Consider the following 20,025-nt stretch of genomic DNA (forward strand, 5'->3'; position numbering starts at 1 on the left):
AGAGAACCAGAGCATTCTAGGGTTTTGTAATTCAGTAAATTACCAACCTAAAACAAAGGCTAAACATCAAGATTTAAAGGACCCTGAGGGTTCTTCTGCTTATTTCTCCCCTCTAAGCCACCTGGGATGGGTTTTTGTTCCTTCCCTCACCGCCTCTCTGAAGATGATACGTCACAGTACCCGAGTAATTGATTTGTTTCATAAAAGTTCTGCAGTGAAAGTAAGTTTTTTTGGTCTTAGACAAAGTAAACACCTATTTCAGTTGGAAAAAGTTAAACCAGTGACCTTAAGTTATTTTTTTAAAGTGTGTGTTTCTATTTCTTTAATGACGTTATTCTCAGATGCCTGATCGTATTTTCTAAGATTTCCGTTTTTTCCATGGCCCTCGGAAACTAAATGCCTACAGTGTGAAATTTAGCATATAACCACAAATGGCAACAAAGTGCTTTTCAAGCTTAAATCCAAGGTCGTCTATAATTCTTTGTCAATTTTAATCCTTTTTACTATTATAAAAACATAAGGTGAGGCTCGGCTAATCTCGCTAAGCAAATTCTGCCCCCTTGTGGATTAAAATATCCACAGCTAGGAAAGAAATGCTACAGTTGCATGGGGCCAGTTCCTTTTAGTTCTATCAAAGAGCCCGTCAGTGATCTTGAAAAGTAATGTTACAATGGAACAAAACTAGACTCTTTGTGTAAATTGTGTAAGAGCTGATAGGTGATGACAAAATACATTGACAGCTAATAGTATACATCTGTATCTCACACTTTGTATGCAAGGACCATGCCTTGACTATATCAAGCGTTGGAAAAATATTTCATAGAATGTTAGGAAGGACATGAGATATTGAGTTTAACATCCACACATAAGGATCCCTTTCACAGCCCCTGACATACCCACACTTGAGTGACTCCTGGAATGGAAAATTCACTAAATGATTCAGTGCATTCTCTGATCAGGCAGGGACTAACTGTTAGGAAGTCTATCGACATATTAAGCCCAGATGTGGATAAACGACAAGGTCCTACTGTATAGCACAGGGCACTGCATTCAATATCCTGTGATAAACCATAATGGAAAAGAATTTGAAAAAGAATATATATATGTATAACTGAGTCGCTTTGCTATACAGCAATAACACAACATTGTAATTCAACTATAATTCAGTTAAAAAAGATATTAAGCCCAAATGGAATAGATCCTTTGTAAGAGAATCATATCATTTCAGAACTGGAAAGAGGTGTTGGAGATCTCCCAGTTTATCCTTTTATGATTGAACCTATTACACCATCTGGACCTAATTCTACTCTCTGGAACAACACTCAATAAGCCTATTACTTGTTTTGTAGGCTTTTAAATGTTGGAAAGGAACTACCATGTTGCCCCTTAGTCTTCCGTCTTGCTACCTTTTCACCAATAATTGTGTCAACTATTCCTCATATGACATGTTTTTAGATCCCATCATCTCCCAGTTACAACCCTGGATACCAACTTTTTTGTCAATGTCCCTCTCATGTGCAGCTTCTAGAACTGAACACAGATGTTCTGGGTGTGCTCATTTGTCTAGGATAGAGGACAATGAAGCAGTTATTCCTCAAAGCGGTTTTGCAACCCAAACTCCACGGGCTTTTTCAGCAGTTATATCATACTACTGGTCAGTGCAAATCCTGTAGCCCCCCAGGTCCTCCAGGTCTTTCCCACCCTGTACTTGTGCCTAGCTATAACTTCTAACAATTGTCTCTGTTAAATTTCATCTAGCCTTTGGCTCAGAATCCCAGCTAGCAAGATAATTATGTATCTTAAATGTGTTCACTCAGATTAGCTAAGCTACCTAGCTCTCTGCCACCCATATTTAATAAACATGACCTCCGTGTTTCCAACCAATTTCAAGGCAAAGGCAATGACCTCTGGTGTGGGAAAGAGATTAGCATAAACACTGGAGGTGGGCCCATGTCCCCGCAGTCCCAACCATCAGCCGTGTGGCCTCAGCTGTGTGGTCCTCTGTTTTCTCTTCTCTGAAACAGAGGTGATAACAGCTCATCGTGTGCTCATAGGGCCACGTGAGATGATGCATTTGAATAGGCTGAGTTAATTGTTAATTGCTAAATAAATGTATAGTATTATTAATCATTAGCTTTCAAATGGTCTGAGGAGGGAGGAGAAACTGTTATCTTATGTGTTCCCTTTATACCTGATAGGTGAAGAGCTCCGTACAATTTTTTAATGTGGATAAATACACACAAAGTACATATTGAGACAGTTTTTCACAGAGGGGAAGGAAGGTGAGTTGATAATTTTTTTAAATTAATTTATTTACTCGTGGCTGCATTAGGTCTTTGTTGCTGTACGCGGGCTTTCTCTAGCTGCGGTGAGCGGAGGCTACTCTTCCTTGCAGTGCGCCAGCTTCTCATTGCGGCGGCTTCTCTTGTTGCGGAGCAGGGGCTTCAGTAGTTGTGGCACGCGGGCACAGTAGTTGTGGCTCGCAGGGTCTAGAGCGCAGGCTCAGTAGTTGTGGCACACGGGCTTAGTTGCTCCGCGGCATGTGGGATCCTCCCGGATCAGGGCTCGAGCCCGTGTCCCCTGCATTGGCAGGCGGATTCTTAACCACTGTGCCACCAGGGAAGCCCATGAGTTGATAATTTTTAATCAGCCTGTGTTTAGTCTGGAAACTTCTTCAACTATCTTCTATCAGCATAAGGCTCTCCCTTTTCCCCTCTCCTCTCCCCCCTACATCTAGCCCTGCTCCTTCCCTCCCTCCCTCCCTCCTCCTTTACTCCATCTTCCTCCCCACTTCCTTCTGCCTTCCTTCTCCTCCTCTGAAACCAACCCCCAGGCTGGGAAGCCAGAGGAAGCTCTATACACTCCCACCTCCCACCCCGCCACTGAAGCCCAAGGCTGCCATCTTGGTCCTTGCACCCACATTAATTTTAGGATTACAGGAACAAATGCTCACCTCCTGGGGGAAAAAAACAAGGCACCACACTGATTCCCAGATGCCTGAAATTCCACTGATAACCACAGCTGCGTTCCTTCAGCTCCAGGCTTTCTCTAAATATCAATTATACGTTTGTCTCTGAGAAGACATTGAGATGAATCTAGCAGCTCAGAGTGAATTGGTTTTCCTTTTCCGAACACCTCATAAAGGCAGCTGGCTGGAGAGATGCTGGGTTTGGACTGGGAAAGCAAAATAGAGAGAAGAGAAACTTGCCTGGTTCACAGCAAGGGCGCCTGAGAGGCTGACGAGAGGAGAGAGGCTGCCTCTGCTCAAACTGCTTCTCCACCAGGAATGTTCTCTGCCTTCCCTGGGGTCTGTGCAGGAAAAGCCTGTCGTCTCCAGAACCAGCTTAATCCCACTTACTCTTTGGCGTCTTCCTTAACCACTCTTGTCAGAAATGATTGATCTTCCATACAATATGATCACTTTTCCTAGGTGTAATCAAGATGTTGAAACATAGCAGCAAAAATATGCAGCAAAATATACATGTATACATACATATATGTATGTATATATACATATACACATGCATACATATATATACAGATACATATATATATATATGGAGAGAGAGAGCAAATATGGCCAAATATTAAGAGTTATCTAGCAAAATGACTTTCAGACTCCTCACAATTCTTCACTTCCTCAGCATGTTTTTCTGGTTTTCCTTGTCTTTCAAAGCATGGCGTGTACAACTATTAATAATAACAATGAACACATGTTGAGTATGTACTGTATACCACGTGCCAGTGCCAGACACTTTACATACGTCAAATGTAACCCTTAAAATCCCCTTTCATGGTTGATGTTTTTATGCTCATTTTACAGAGAAGGAAAAAAGAGCAGTCAGGGAATTAATTGGTCTTAGAGCCAATTACGTCCACATCTGTCTGACTCCAAACTCATGCTCTTTCTATTGCATCCTGCCGTACCTTGAATTGTACACACTGTTCCATACAGTCTGGAAGGTACACGCCTTCACACACACACACACACACACACACACACACACCTACAGAATTTATATGTATATATAATATATATATATTAGTCTTAGAAATCAGGAGGAATTCGGGTGAGTCACTTCTCTCTAAGCCTCGATTTCTTGATCTATAAATTAAGAGAAGTCTATTTTTAAATTTCCAAAATCCTTTTAATTTTGCTAAATGACGTTCGATGATTTTGATTTTCTTGAGGCTTTCTCAAATATTCCATGTAAAGCAAAACACAAGAAAATTCTCCTCCTCTTCAGGTAAGAGAACAGGTCCATTGAAAAGAGTGTAATCACCGAGTGGAAGCGGGTGCTTGCACCCCTCCATAGCCTGTTAGCAGGTGCCCTGCTGTACACTAAATAGTGCGCATGACCTGTGTTGATGAGGGCAGCATAGAGGATCCATTCTTTGGAGAGAGTAGCAAGCAGACCCTGGGCAACTTGTACCCCGTAGGCATTCAGCAAGTATTTGAGAAGTAGAAAATTTCTCTGTTAGGGAAAAAAAAGAGAAATAGATATTTTATATGCAGCATCCTGGTTTCTATTAAAATTTACCCCTGGCCATTTGTCTTTTTGCATCCGTGAAAGCAAGATGGGTCACTGGCAGCCCTAGGGGAGCCATCTGAGAAAATTCAGCCAGGGTTCTCACTCCTGCCACATCTCTCGAACCCATACAGTCTGATCCAGAAATAGGGCCTCAGTATATGAGGGAAACAGTGTTTTTGTCAGGGCTTGAAGACTATAGGCTTCACTTACTTGGCCTAAGTGAGCTTCCTTGAAAGGGTTGTCCAAGGCGTCTACCTGACCACTGAAACAATGCCAGCTCTTCATATATAACATTTTTAGAAAGGCGATTTGAGAGTGAATGTTTTATGTGAGTAGAATAGTCAACTATGAGTGTTTTAATGTGAATAGTCAATTGGTTATAGAAATCGCCTTTTAAAAACTGACTCATCGGGCTTCCCTGGTGGCGCAGTGGTTGAGAGTCTGCCTGCTAATGCAGGGGACATGGGTTCGAGCCCTGGTCTGGGAGGATCCCACATGCCGCGGAGCAACTGGGCCCGTGAGCCACAAGTACTGAGCCTGCGCATCTGGAGCCTGTGCTCCCCAACAAGAGAGGCCGCGATAGTAAGAGGCCCGCGCACCGCGATGAAGACTAGCCCCCACTTGCCACTACTAGAGAAAGCCCTCGCACAGAAACGAAGACCCAACACAGCAAAAATAAATTAATTAATTAATAAAAACGGACTCATCTCCTCAGTGGATTCATCTTCAAAATATGTGGCTTATTTTCCCTCAGTTATATACAAGTATTCATGTTGAAAAAATAAAGTTACCCCTGCCCCTTCTTTTTTTTTTTTTTTTTTTTTTTGCGCGGTATGTGGGCCTCTCACTGTTGTGGCCTCTCCCGTTGTGGAGCACAGGCTCTAGACGCGCAGGCTCAGCGGCCATGAGCTCACGGGCCCAGCCGCTCCGCGGCATGTGGGATATTCCCGGACCGGGGCACGAACCCGCGTCCCCTGCATCGGCAGGCAGACTCTCAACCACTGCGCCACCAGGGAAGCCCCTGCCCCTTCTCTTTGAAGGAGGTCTTGAAGGTTCAAACGAATCTTTAATAAATGTAAATGCCCTTTAGAGAATAAAACCTTAAACTAATCTTAACGAATGTAGGCAGCAGTCATCTGAGGAGAAGCTCCTTTCTGTACTAGAGAAGAACATTTTAGGGGGAGACCCCTGTGTGCCATCACCAGGTGCTTTACCTCAGCGTCTAGCTTAATTCCCATTTTGCAGATGAGAACACTAAGGCTCAGAGAGGGTAATTCTCCCAAGCTCACAGGGGTCCTTTGTTAAGTGCTGGAGCTGTAGGCAAAGGCTTCAGCTTAGGGAGCGGCCGCAGCATCCATGACTGCATTTGCACATGGAGAGGGTCCTTACCACTGCCGCCTTCCAGCACCTGTCCCCGCTGTCAAACGCCACAAGTCCCAGTCACACGATAGAGATAATTCCCTTACTTGCAGTTATGCCACCAACCAGCTTTGTGACTTGACGCTTCAGTTCTCCAAGCTGCAGTTAAATTTTGATGATCCCTAAGGTCTTTCTCAATGAAGACAAACCATTCAGTGTCCAGGGAACCCAAGGCTGGCCCCGGGGTGTTGGGATTGCTCCTTCCTGCTCACCGGCCAGGCGGCAGACGAGCTCGGCATCCCCCATGAGCACTGCCGAGCCTGGGGGTGGTAATCAGAGCCCAGGCCCCTGTCCGTGTAGACTGTAGAACATGAGTGTGGGTTAAAAAGCACAGAAGGACCTGAGAAATCTTCAGGGGGGTTCTGGGGAACTGAGGTTCAGGGAAGACTAAAGGTGCGTGCACCCTGATCTTGAGGCCCCCTGCCTTGGTAAAGCCGTTTGTATTCACTGAGTGGCCAGTCCCTGCACTGCTGTGTTTAATTCTGGGTGTGGTATAAATAGAACTTGGGGCTCTGGCAAAGCACACCGCACCACTACGTTCCTTTCCTTGTGGGACAGCAACCAAATCTGAGCCTTTGATTCCCTCTAGTGGCTAAAATCGGCAACTTACATAGCTGATTCTTTGCAACTTATTCAATGTATAGAGTGCCTGCTGTATGCACCAAATTGGTACCGGGTTCTCTAGCTTTGCCAGGAGTGCTTCACTTGAACGTGGCCGTGTCCAGTGGAATGATCAGGGGTGGAAGCCAGAGCTCCTTCTTACAGGCTTAGCTTAGCACAGTGCAAACCACCTCTGCTTTACGGGGACTGAGGGAGCATTGGGTTTTATATGGGTTATTTCTGCCACTAAATGAGTTGTCGTGTTGCAGGAAGGGGGACCCCTTCCAGGGCCCGACAGTGGGCTGTTGTCTAACACTAGGAAATGAATTGGCTGAGGAGACACACGTGCTGACAAAGCAAGAGACTTTATGGGGAAGGGGTCCCCGGATGGGGGGGAGCAGCAGGGTAAGGGAACCCAGAGAACGGCTCTGCCACGTGGCTCACAGTCTCAGGTTTTAGTTTCCGGGTTGTCTCTGGCCAATCATTCTGACTCAGGGTCCTTCCTGGTGACACGTGCATCGCTCAGTCAAGATGGATTCCAGCGAGAAGGATTCTGGGAGGTTGGTAGGACATACGGACTGGCATCTCCTCTCTCCTTTTGACCTTTCCTGAATTCTTCCGACTGGTGGTAGCTTGTCAGTTCCGAGTTCCTTACCAGGACCTCCTGTTGTAAGATAACTCATGCAAGTGGTTACTGTCGTGCCTGACCAGGAAGGGCACTTTTGGTCAGTGGGTCCCCTAACAGTAGGACCTTGGGCCGACTCCTTTATTCCCAGACCTCAGGTTGCTCATTGGTAAAATCATTGTGTGGGTTAGATTCTAAATCCATCCAACACGTATTTATTGAGCACCTGCCGTGTGTGAGACCCAGGCTGAGTGCTCTGGGCATGCAGTGGTGAACAGAACTTGATCTCAAGGAGCTTAGAGGCTAACGGGAGAACCAGACATCCAGGAAGCCACATAAAATAAAGGGCACGAGATCACACTGTTACTACAACATGGCAGAGGTAACTGAGAAACCACAGGAGCCTAACTCGGATTCAGAGATCAGCTCCAGGACTATGAAAGTGAGAAGGTACGGAAGATAGTCGTGAAGGTAAGATCAACCCTTTGGCAGAGTGTGGAAAAATGTAAGAAAGGGAAGAAGTCAATGATACTAGTCTTCTACCACCAGCAGAATAAAAAAAAAAGAGTGAAAATCAGACAGAGGAGGATGAAGAAGCCCTGGAGAGTTCTTCCCCCAGTTCATCAAGTACTGCCCTGTGTCTGCCAGGTAACTGAGACCTTGCTGTCTCTGTCGTCTCTCCAGAAAAAGCACTGGAGAAATGGTCATTTGTGTAGAGATTAAACACAAATGGTCACCTGTGTAGAGACCCAATAAAGCACTCAGATGTTGATGATTAAAATACCAACAAGCTGTAAAAAAAAAAACAAAAACAAAAAACAAAGGGCCCGTGCAGCATAGCATGGTTGTCAGTGTGAGCTTCGCAGTGAGACATCTGGGTGGAGCCCAGCACTGCCACACTGCACTAGCTGTATGACATTGGGCGAGTTGCTAACCCCCTCTTCACATTTCCTCAGTGATTCTGGATAATAACCCTTTCTTTATAGAGTGGCTGCTCAGTGTAGAGCCACACCATTGGAAGTGCTCACTACGTGACGGCCACGCCCACTGCAGTGTCAAGTTCTAAACATAACAGAAAGCCTCTTGAGAATGTCAGTTAGACCCCGCAAGGGGCTTGTCTTTTGGTCCTGAGGCCCCTTCTCGTGCTCAGCAGATTTCTCTAGTCTCCTTTCTTGGCCATGGAGCTTGGGAATCCACCTGCTGCTTCTCTTGGGGTCTACCTCCGAGGGCCCCTGCATTTCAGCCCGTCAGCCCCCCGAGCGAGAACCACAGTCTCCTCTGCTCCCTTCTTCCTTGTTTCACTTCCCTGCAGGCAAGAAGACAGGCCCTTCTCCTTCCTACAGATTTGCTCCTAATCAATTTGGGGAAATGAACGGGGAATAAGAGAGGTAGTTTATGTGCTTCCGTTGGTCACGACTCTTGGTCTTCAGTGCTCAACACCCTTCTAAAGTGACAGAGTGAGTTCTCTGCCAGCGAGAGGGCTTCACACAAGCCCTGGCACTTGGGGCTGTTCCATCTTAGAGGTTGTGTGATTCTGTTCCATTGTGAATGGCTTGAAAGGGATCATTTTTGACACTGAGCTTCTTTATCACTGTGTAAGGAGATAAAGGAGGATCAGAGCTAAAGCACACCTTGAATGCCAGACACATACCTAGAATCAGGTGAGGTTTCATCATATCAATTTATCGGTCATCAATACTGTATATTTAATAGTCATGTCCTAAGAGAGACTTCCCTGGAGGTCCAGCGGTTAAGACTCCGAGCTTCCACTGCAGGGGGGCACAGGTTCAATCCCTGGTTGGGGAACTAAGATCCCACATGCCATGTGGTGCAACCAAAAAGTAAAAAAAAAAAGAAAAAGAAAAACTCAGGTACTAAGAGATGAATAGGAAGGAGAGAAGGTGAACTTGGGATGTAAAGTTGCTGACACCATAGCATTCCTGGAAAAAGATGACAGTTAAAGAAAGCAAAAGTGGAACTGAATTCCTGTTGGCCAAAGGAATATTGGATGGATGAAGGGACAGGATCCAAATGTGGTAACTTGGAATTCTGCTTTGGATAGAAAGTGCTGCTTGATATTTTGAAGCCATATGATACGAAACTACAGAGAAAATAAAAGGGTAGGGGACTAAGAGGTATAAACCATCATGTATAAAATAAACTACAAGGATATACTGTACAACGTGGGGAATATAGCCAATATTTTATAATAACTATAAATGAAGTATAACATTTAAAAATTGTGAATCACTATATTGAACACCTGTAACTTATATAGAATATTATATCAATTATAACTCAATTTTAAAAAAAGAAAGAAACTACAGAGAATGAAAGAGAGAAGTTGGCGGGGGTGGCAAGGTAGGAGAATGTGTGTCCATGAAGGAAACAGGGACTGCCTGTAAGAGCCCACTTGTTCCCAGAGGCAATGCTGCGCTTACTCAGAGTTCTGTGAGGGCAGCCTGACTTTAAGAAGATTCTCAGGAGTGAACCAGTATCTGGAGCCTGTTCTGGGAGGAGGCCAACCCTGCCTTCCCTTTTAAGTTCCGTTCTTTTGGAGGCCTTTGCTAGTAGAGGAGAGAAAGGTCAAAAGACAAAGCTGTTGTTGACCTGAGTTATTTCATTGTTCCTAAAAACCCAGTAAGGTAGGAAAGGTGGGCATTAGTTGGACTGTAATTTGGGGGGTTAAGGAAGATATGATGAATTCAATTAATATGGAGGAGCCAGTGTGAGACCCGGGACTTCCATTACTTCTGGTCCAGGACTCGCCCCTTGCCCAAAGAAACATCCAATAACTATTAGTTGTAATATTTGCTTCCTGCACGTTGCCATCCAGTTTCTGCGTGATTCATCAGAGGTTTTCCTCTTCCAGTTTCCTACTATGTTGGAACCTTGGGGACTCACACTGAGATCAAGAGAGTGGCAGAGGAAAAGGTCACTTTGCCCTGTCACCATCAACTGGGGCTCCCAGAAAAAGACACCCTGGATATCGAATGGCTGCTCACCGATCATGAAGGAAACCAAAAAGTGGTGAGTGTGCGCCGGCTAGAGCCCCGCCTCCTCTCCCCCATCCTCCCTGGCCTTTCTCCTTGTGTCAGAAAGGGCTAGAACTGCTTTTCTAGCTAGAAAAAGGCTAGAGTCTTCCAGATGCAAAACTATGAACAAGAAAGCGTACTGGGTTGTGAGGATAAGAGATTCTATGTTTCCTGGGCAAGCAAGAACTACGAGAAAGCCATCTATCATTTGCCGAAGGAGGGAATCTGCCCTAGTTGGGTCTTTCCTAGGAAGGGGGCTAGGATGAAGTAGCTTGGTTGCCTGGTCGATGGGCCAGAGCCACACCTGCACTGGGAATCTTGCTCCTCTTTCTCCGCTGAAACCGTCCCCACCTGCCGATGCTTAAGCTTTGCGCACTCATGCCTTCTGAACTCTAAGATTGTGTAATATGATAAACAATATAGGATACAGAGGAACAAGTACAGGACACAAATGGAAATGTTTAACACATGTATAAGTGGTTAGCAAAAGAACTGATACTGGTTCTAGAGTTGGAAAACAAAGGAGCTGGCCCCGGGTCTGCAGTGCTCAGGTTCTGTAGGCCCACCAGGGTGGTCCATTGGTTTCTACAAACTTCTGGCGGTGTGAACAGAACTTGTCACTCTCTGCTCCTGGTGACCCCCTGGTCTGGTCTTCATTAGAGAATGAGAACTAGGTATCCCGTTGTTACCATCCTTTCTGCCTTGGCTGCACTCAGCCACTGTACCTTGCCTCAACCTAGGTTTTCTAGCATAACTATTCTTACTCCCTTTACCCATTGACTTATTTTTAAAAATCTTTTTGTTGAAAGTCTTGTGATTTTAAAAAAACAAACAGACAAACAAAAAACTATAACCTAGGAAGCTGACTTTAGACTTTGCTTCGTTTTCAGAACTTTACTTCTGTCCCTACAAAAAGTGCAAAGTTGTCCTTTCCTCTCCTCTGTCTATACTACTAATTTCATTAGGTGGTTTATGCAGGGAGAAGCAAAGGTTTTCACTGAAAATAAAATCCAGGATCACGGTTGGAGTTTAACTTGCTTACAGAGCTGCCTACATCACCTTGTTATTTTGATACTGCTTGTCATTTTGTTCTCACAGTACATCATCCCAAGACTCACTCTGTTCTCTCGAGAGCAAGGTCACCTTAACCTGTGCATGTTTATTCCAACAATTTCATAAGCAACCCTAGACATGATACTCTCAGTTCTGAAGGAAGTAAATAAGAGGCCATGTTCCTCTAATAAAAATCCAAGAGCTTCCCTGGTGGTGCAGTGGTTGAGAGTCCGCCTGCTGATGCGGGGGACATGGGTTCGTGCCCCGGTCTGGGAAGATCCCACATGCCGCGGAGCGGCTGGGCCCATGAGCCATGGCCGCTGAGCCTGCGCGTCCGGAGACTGTGCTCCGCAGTGGAAGAGGCCACAACAGTGAGAGGCCCGTGTACCACGAACAAAACAAAACAAACAAACAAACAAACAAAAATCCAAGAATGACGCCACTCATCTAACTTTCACCCAAGGGGTTTCATTTAAACTAAAGAAAAAAAGAGTTGCTTGGTTATGTAGCCAGGTGAACATAAGGGTTGATTAAAGCAGGCCACTGATACGGCTTCTGTTATCACTCTGATAAGCAGGCACAGTTCCCTACTTATCTTCAGTGAATGCTCTGAAGTAAGGATTGCCATTTATTCAGTCATTCACATGGCATGAATTTATCTTGCACTTACTGTATGCTACGGTAGGCACTGGGGTACAATAGTGAAGAAGATAGCAGCATCCCTGCCTTGGAGCTTAAAGCGAAATGCCATTCAATAATTTAAAAAAATTTTTTTGAATTTTATTTTATTTTTTTATAGAGCAGGTTCTTACTGGTTATCTATTTTATACATGTTAGTGTATATATGTCAAGCCCAATCTCCCCCAAGAAATTTTTTTTAAAGACAGAGCAACAAATATTAGCTACGTGCCAGGCACAGATCTGTTTAGCACATATTATCTCACTTAACTTAATCCTCATAACCAGGATTATTGGTGCCATTTCACAAATGAGGAACTAAGGCACGTGCACATACACATACAAAGTGAGAAAATTGCTTAAAGTCACCCATTTTTGAAATTGGGCATGCTGACATCGGTACCTGGGCTACTAACCACTAGCTATGTCACCTTCATAAATAATTTGAAATTAGCAAATGTGCTGCTATATAGGAAATAAGGAGAATATGGGGAGAAAATTATTCCAGACAGAATTAATTATGCAGAGACTCTGTTGCTGGAAAAAGCTGAGCACTATTGGAAGTTCTGAAATATCAAAAATCAGTTTGGTTAAATATAATAAATATTGGATTCCCACTAAACACACATACCCTCTCTCAGAAAGGAGCTACTTGAAGAGATACATATCATGATAGAGCTAAGCAGAGTGTTCTAGAGGAAAACAAAGGAGGAGCCGCTGGCTGAGAGCCTTTGAAGGTGGGGAGAGGTCAAGGTGTGCTTCTCAAGGAGTGCAAGTGTGAGCCTGTGGGGTTGCAGGACCAGAAACTGAAAGGTCTTGCCTCTCATACCAGGGAGCTGAGAATTTTCCCTACAAGGTCATGGCGTTCTTGAAGGCTTGTAAGAGTGAAAAGGGCATCTTTGCATTTTAGAGTATGCATTCTGGCTCTGTGAGGCTGATCTAAGCGGGACTCCAGTAGAAACAAGGTCAGTTGAACAGTTTCCAGCTATACGATAAGGGCTTAAACTACAGTCGTGGGGAGTTGGGATACCAAGCAGTGGGTGCCGTTGCCAGAGCTGGTTAATTGCCAGGGGGTTGGGAGTGAGAGTAAGGGGGACCGAGGAAGAAAATAAAATACAGGAAGGGTTGGAACAGACGCAGTGTTTCTTTTTCTTTTTCTTTTTTTTTTTTTTTGACCGCGCTGCATGGCTTGCAGGATCTTAGTTCCCCAACCAGGGATTGAACCGGTGCCCCCTGCAGTGGAAGTTCAGAGACCTAACCACTGGACCACCAGGGAATTCCCGGATGTGAGGCTAACCAATGACCTATATCCCAAGCTTAGTTTTGCCTTTCAATCTGAGCAGAAACACTCTCATCCCTCTTGTCTAGGATGCTCAGATATGCAGGGAACATTTAGGAATATTTGAATTTCAACCTAGAGAGCATGGCCACTAGAAATCTGGAGCTTTCCTCCTGGTTCTAGGATGGAAACACGGTAGAATTTCCAAAGTAAGAGTGCTCACCTCCCCCAAGGTCAGTCAGGAACTCACAACATTTCCCCTCTATTTTTCAGTTGGAGAAATCAGGACAGAAGTGTTCCAATTCCCATGCCAACCCTCTTGGCCACTCTTTCACCCTTTCCCCTTTCTCTTTGGCTTTAAGCAAGAAAAATCCTGATCTAAAACATAGAGAGAGAGGCCTACGTCCATCTCCTCAAGGCAGTTTCACAACTGCTACGTAGGGCCTGGCACAGCAGAGCAGCCGCCAGAAAGTTGTGCTGTTCCACTGGAGTCCTAACAAATTGTCCTGCCTTCTTTCCCTGAAAATGCATCCGGAGCAGGTCCACCAGGAATGTCATAAGACAAACAGCCCTACAACAGCTGCGATTCATATATTTAATTTGTTTGTTTGCAAAAGGATTAAATTTATTCACTGTTCCCCCATCACACCCCTATTGATCCATGGCTTAGTCTCAGCACTACATCCCCTAGAATTAAAAAACAAAATAAAACAGAGAGGCACACAAGCATCTGAGATTTAGTGTGTGTCTGAACAAAAAAAAAGAGTCAAATTGCAAGGCTGTAACTGAGCCCCAACCCATGTCAGAAGTGCTGTGAAATTCTCATATTAAATAAGGGTTATTTAATTATATTAAGATTATTTTTTTAATAAATTTATTTATTTTTGGCTGCGTTGGGTCTTCCTTGCTGCACGTGGGCTTTCTCTGGCTGCGGCGAGTGGGCGCTACGCTTCGTTGCGGTGCGTGGGCTTCTCATTGCTGTGGCTTCTCTTATTGCGGAGCACGGGCTCTAGGCACGCGGGCTTCCGTAGTTGTGGCACACGGGCTTGGCACACGGGCTTAGTAGTTGTGACTCGCGGGCTCTAGAACACAGGCTCAGTAGTTGTGGCTCATGGGTTTAGTTGCTCTGCGGCATGTGGGATCTTCCCGGACCAGGCAGGCATTGGCAGGCAGATTCTTAACCACTGAGCCACTGGGGAAGTCCCTATTAATATTATTTGGGGGGAATTCCCTGGCTGTGCAGTGGTTAGGACTCTGCGCTTTCACTGCTGAGGAAACGGTTCGATCCCTGATCTGGGAACTAAGATCCTGCAAGCTGGGTGGCGTGGCCAAAAAAAAAAATTATTTTGAAGTTGCATAATCTCTGCTTCCCAAAGATGTTAAATACTTACCTGTAGTTATCTCTTTTTTCTTCGTTTAATATTAGGACAGGATTTGGGGGAAAGGGAGGGAAAAGCAATATACCGGGAAAGGCTGTATACATAGAAGGTGACCCTCAAGCTTGATCCCGAGACCTGTGTAGGTGTTTAGGTAAAAATAAAAGGAGAGGCATTTCAGAAGGAGAAGACTGTATGATTCAAGACAAAGACACAACAGAGGACGTTGTTTGGAATCAGGGGACTCAAGTTTGGGGACTAGGCTATTCAGAGATGTGAGGGCAGGGGTCAAAGCTGAGGTGTGGTCCAGGCTGCACTGGCCTTAGGGGCCACATTCTGAGGGTCAAACTGTAGACCACAGCATGCACAGGTGATGGGAAACAATGGAGGCTTTTAGCCAGGAGAGCTTCACTATAGAAATGAATGGAATGAATGGGCTGAACAGTTTGGAAACCTTAGGGGCTTCCTTGAACCCAGAATCTGCCTAATAAAAGTGATCATGAACGCTTACTATCTCATCCCACAAAAGTCCTATGAAGTAGCTTGTCCCTGTGTGACAGTTGAGGACCTTAAGGTTTAGAAAAGTTCATTAGTTGAGCCCAGGCACACAGCTGTAGGTGGAGGAACTCTCATTTGAATAGAGGACTACCGACTTCCCAGCCAGTAGCGTTTCTCAAAATCAGGACTCAGTAGTGGATCCCAAGCAACCAGACATTTTGTTTTAACATAGACTAGAAAGTATCAGGGCATATGGCACATACACTGTTTCATGAAACTTATGTTTCAGTTATATATGTGTATGCTCTGTGTGTGCTGGGTCAGGAAGAAAAATGTACTTCTTAGTGTGCGCCTGTTCAAAATGTTACAAAGCTCCTACGGTAGTGAACTTCTGACAGTCCAAAGCAGTCAGATTCAACTCTGGACCACACCTCCTAAGGCTCTCCGAAGTCAAAAGTACCTTTTGAGACAAATGTATCTCCTGATATTAGTCCAGGTACTAAAATGAACAAGGAAGAAATTCCCTAGACCACAAAGGGTCACCAACCTCCCACAGCCCACAAAACCCAAAAGTCCCTAAAAATCACCCAGCTCTGTACTGATTTCTAGGTTTAGAGTCTCTTTGTTCTTCTTAGGAAGCACATAGGTGATGTGCACCTACATAAATGTACACAAATATGAAAAAGTCAGAAAGAGAGAAAATAACATTGAGTGCCTAGTAAGTGTTCCACGCTTACTTGTTCTGTCTCCAAACAGCAGCCCCCCTTACTCCCTCTTAGAGAGGAGGTGAGCTCTAAAGCTTCCAGTTTTTTCCTGTTGCTAATGTATTTCATCCTCTCCCCATTGTCCCACTGGTTTGGCATTTCTATGGCAGCTCCTCTACCCTGTAAGAAACCTATTCTTCCCATAGAGTGCAACAGGAGGTGGGGCAAGAAAACCCTGCAAACATTTAAAATGAACAAGTACCATATCGGGAGGATGTGGTCCTAGCTCCTCCTGGTCTGAGTCTAAAGCACAGGGCTCTAAGTTGAACACCAGGAACCCTAAGGAATTATCTGCAAAATAAGATGTCATGTACATTTTTCTGGGTCAGAGTTCGTAGGTTTTATCTGATTGGGAGAAAAACAAAAAGCAGTGAGGTGGGATGAAGAAATTATTCAGAAATGTTGCTAGCCACCTCCTGGCACATGAGGCTGGTTGCCTTTTAAGGGATAAGAATAGGATAGAAACCTCTCCCTGGTCCTAAGAACTCCTCCCTGGGATGCCCAGCCTCAGTGGGAAATGCAGTTATTAATTAGCAACTACAGGAGGGCCCAAAAGAACTACCCCATTCTAGCAGGATTCAACTGCAGGGCCCCAGTTTCAGGTTAAAGATATATGTACCCACCCCATGGAAGGCACACTACAGATATTTATTAAACAAAAGAAAGGCCTTAAATCTTAGCAGTGTACTGGAGAGCCTACTTCCTTAATCTCCTTCATCTTGTCTTAAGCTTTTCATTGTATGATGCTGCCTTTTTTTTTTTTCTTGAATGCAAGGAGTTAATATTTGTTAAGTGTTTAGAACAGTGCCCAGCACAAAATAAATACCACATACGTGTTTGTTAAATAAAAACAAAAAACCCTGACTGGGTGTATCGTATTGTGTTGGTGGATTTTCATGTCTACATCTAATTCACATGCTTGATCCCAGAGCCAAGCACTGTGCTGGCAGAGGAGTTGCTAAATGGTTATCGAGGGAAGGAATTGTGCCCATTCTCAAACGTCGTCTCTTAAATTTTTTTTTTTTTTTTTTTTTTGTCCACACCACATGGCTTGTGGGATCTCAGTTCCCCGACTAGAGATTGAACCTGGGCCATGGCAGTGAAAGCCCAGAATCCTAACCACTCGGCTACCAGGGAGCTCCCATCTTAAATTTAATTCTTCCTATAAGCCTGTGAAGTCGGTAGGGTAAGGATCGTTACAGTAGTTTTCTTTTAATACGTGAGGAACATGAGACCTTACTTCATCTCCAGAAAACTTGGACTCTAAACCTTTCAGACTTGCAAACATGAAGGACTTGCCCGATAGATTTCAGGGCTCGGATCTGAACCCAAGATTCCTAGAGTTAAAGCCCTCTGCCCCTCCCCATGCATTTCCTGTACTTTCTGGAATGTTCCTCAGCTTGAAGACGGTGTTCAGGAGGCACCTCCCTAGAGGGTAGGTTGTGCAGGTGGCAGTTTTCAGGCTGGAGTAGGGAGAGAGCCTCTACTGGTATGACAGTGAGGAGAATTAGCTCTCCAGTTGGCTATTTCCCCGCCCCCATGCCTCCAAGGCCTCCTCCTGGTCTGTGGTCTCACTGAGACTTCACCAGTGACTCAGAGAGCCTCTAGGAAGAGAGGGTGGGAGGAAGACGAGCTGTCATCCAGAGGTGAGGCGGGACTTGTATATTAAGCAATCCAAGATGACAGTCATTTGTTTTACTCTGAGGTTGTTGGTATTTTACTGGAGTTCTCGTTCTTGTGTTTCCATATCCACTATATGAATAGCTTCATTCTCCCTTCTGTGTTCCTGGTCTCTTATTCATGCTTTCAGCGATCCTACCCAGTCTCCTGGCTTTAAACACCAACCACATGCTTGTAATTCCTAAATGCCTATTTCCAGTCCAGGCCTCACCCCGGCACAGAAGACTCACAAGTATGCAGTTGGCTTACTCCACACCTCCTTTGGGTGTCCAGCAGGTACCTCAAATGGAGTAAGTCCAAAACTAAACTCCTGACCCCTCCCCACTCCTCATGCTCTGACCCCAAACCTGCTCTGTGCAGTCTTCCCCCTCTTGGTCGAGGGCAGTTCTCTCCCTGCATGGACTCATGCCAAAAACCTGGGAGTAGCCCTGGACTCCTCTTTCTCTTGTCTTGTCGACGAAAAATGAATCAGTCAATCTAAGAAAGAATTGGAACATTTTATTTGAGCGCAGTTTGAGGATTGTAACCCGGGAAGAGCATCTCAGAAAGCTCCGAGAACTGTTCTGCCCTTTAGAAGTCAAGACACATTTTATAATGTTTTTTATGTATTTATTTATTTTATTTTTATTTATTTTTTGTCTGCGTTGGGTCTTCGTTGCTGCACACGGGCTTCCTCTAGTCGCGGCGAGCGGAGGCTACTCTTCCTTGCGGTGCACGGGCTTCTCGTTGCGGTGGCTTCTCTTGTTGCGGAGCACGGGCTCTAGGCACGTGGGCTTCAGTAGTTGTGGCACACGGGCTCAGTAGTTGTGGCTCGCGGGCTCTAGAGCACAGGCTCAGTAGTTGTGGCGCACGGGCTTAGTTGCTCCGCAGCATGTGGGATCCTCCCGGACCAGGGCTCGAACCAGTGTCCCCTGCATTGGCAGGCGGATTCTTAACCACTGTGCCACCAGGGAAGCCCTATATATGTTTTTTGAGCCAGAGGGCTGTACATTAAATGACATATGATCGACAGGTTACATAATTCAGATTTAAGCACCATCGTGGTGGGTCATGTGACCCTTTATAAGATCAAGAAGGAATATTATCTCTAAGGAGCGGTCTTGCTGAGGCTAGGAGAATTGCTCTTTACAGCTGAGCAGGCATTCCTGCTGATGGGGCTGTGGTCAATGCAAAATGCAGACACACGATGTGGAGCGCAGCGGGGTGTGGGGTGGGGGTAAAGGGCAAAGAAGAATCTTTATGTTTAAATCGTTCTTGTCTTGCCATAAATACGAATTTTAGTTCACACTCTCATGCCACAAACATTTCAATAAGTTGCTCAGTCAGTCTATTGGGAAATCTAGTAGGTTCTATCTCAAAGTCCATTCAGAATCTGATGACTTATCACTTCCATTGCTTCCCTTCCAGGCAGCGTATCTCTTGCCTGGATCTTCACTACAATAGCCTCCTGACTGGTTTTCCTGTATCCACCCTTGGCCTCCTACAGCCTATTCTCAAAACATTAATCGGTCTTGATACTCCTCTGCTCAGAGCCCTCTAGTGGCCCCCCATTTCCCTCAGAGTAAAAGCCATCTTTACAGTGGCCCATGAGGCCCTACATGACGAGGCCCCAGTGCCTGACTTCATCTACTGTCCTCCAGCTACCTGGCCTCCCTGCTGTTCCTCAAACATGCCAGGCGCCCTCCCACCTGAGGGCCTTTGCACTGGCTCTTTCCTCTGCCTAGACCTCTCTGCCCCGAGATAACTCCAAGGCTAAGTCTGTGTCTCCTTCAAGTGTGTGCTCTAATTTCACCTTCCAGTGAGGTCTACCTTGATGACCTTATTTAAATTGCAGTCTGTCTCCCTGGCCCACAACCCCCCTCCCCCGCTCTGTATTTTCATAGTATTTTACGCTGTCAGGTCTCCCATGTAATGTTCTTCTATGTCTGTTTTCCATCACTAGAATATATGCTTCTCAAGGGCTGGATTTTTACATGTTGAGTTCCCTGATATTTCCCCAGTGCCTAAAAAGGTGCTGGCACATAGTGGAGGCTCAAAATGTGTTGAATGAATGACTGTCATCTTGGATCTCTTCAGCTTAAGACTCAAGTCCTGCCTTTGGTCACATGTCCAGCCTTACCTATGGATGACTCTCCCTCCTACCCTCTCTTCGCTCTCCTAAATATTCTCTAACTGGACATGCTTGCCAACTTGTTTTATTTTTTTGGCCGTGCCACGTGGCACGTGGGATCTTAGTTCCCTGTCCAGGGATCAAACCCGTGCCCCCTGCAGTGAAGCACAGAGTCCTAACCACTGGACCACGTGGTTAGGGGACTCCCCCAATTTGCTTTAAGATGTCTTTGAAGAGTTCACCTTAGTCCTAGGGAGCAGCCTGATGGTGCTGTCCTAGCGAAGCTGCCCCAATTCCCCCCTCCACCCTCATCCCAGTAAGAAGGAGACACCCCCATAGTGCTGTTCCCAGTAACCTTTCAGGTTCTCTAATGTAA

General features: G+C 45.3%; 1 protein-coding gene across 3 annotated transcripts in view; it reads left to right on the forward strand.

Moving 5' to 3' along the window:
- The window catches only part of CLMP (CXADR like membrane protein), a 92,189-nt gene that overhangs the window by 60,888 nt on the left and 11,276 nt on the right, over positions 1-20,025 (forward strand). For 2 of the 3 annotated variants that reach the window (XM_032639014.1, XM_032639013.1), the window contains one exon: positions 10,049-10,206. In XM_032639014.1, the coding sequence (XP_032494905.1) occupies positions 10,049-10,206 (158 nt within the window). Of the gene's footprint in view, positions 1-2,198; positions 2,283-10,048; positions 10,207-20,025 lie in introns of all 3 variants that reach the window. The other variant, XR_004350973.1, reaches the window with a different exon arrangement.

Source organism: Phocoena sinus, chromosome 8 (assembly GCF_008692025.1).
Source record: "Phocoena sinus isolate mPhoSin1 chromosome 8, mPhoSin1.pri, whole genome shotgun sequence".
NCBI lineage: Eukaryota > Metazoa > Chordata > Mammalia > Artiodactyla > Phocoenidae > Phocoena > Phocoena sinus.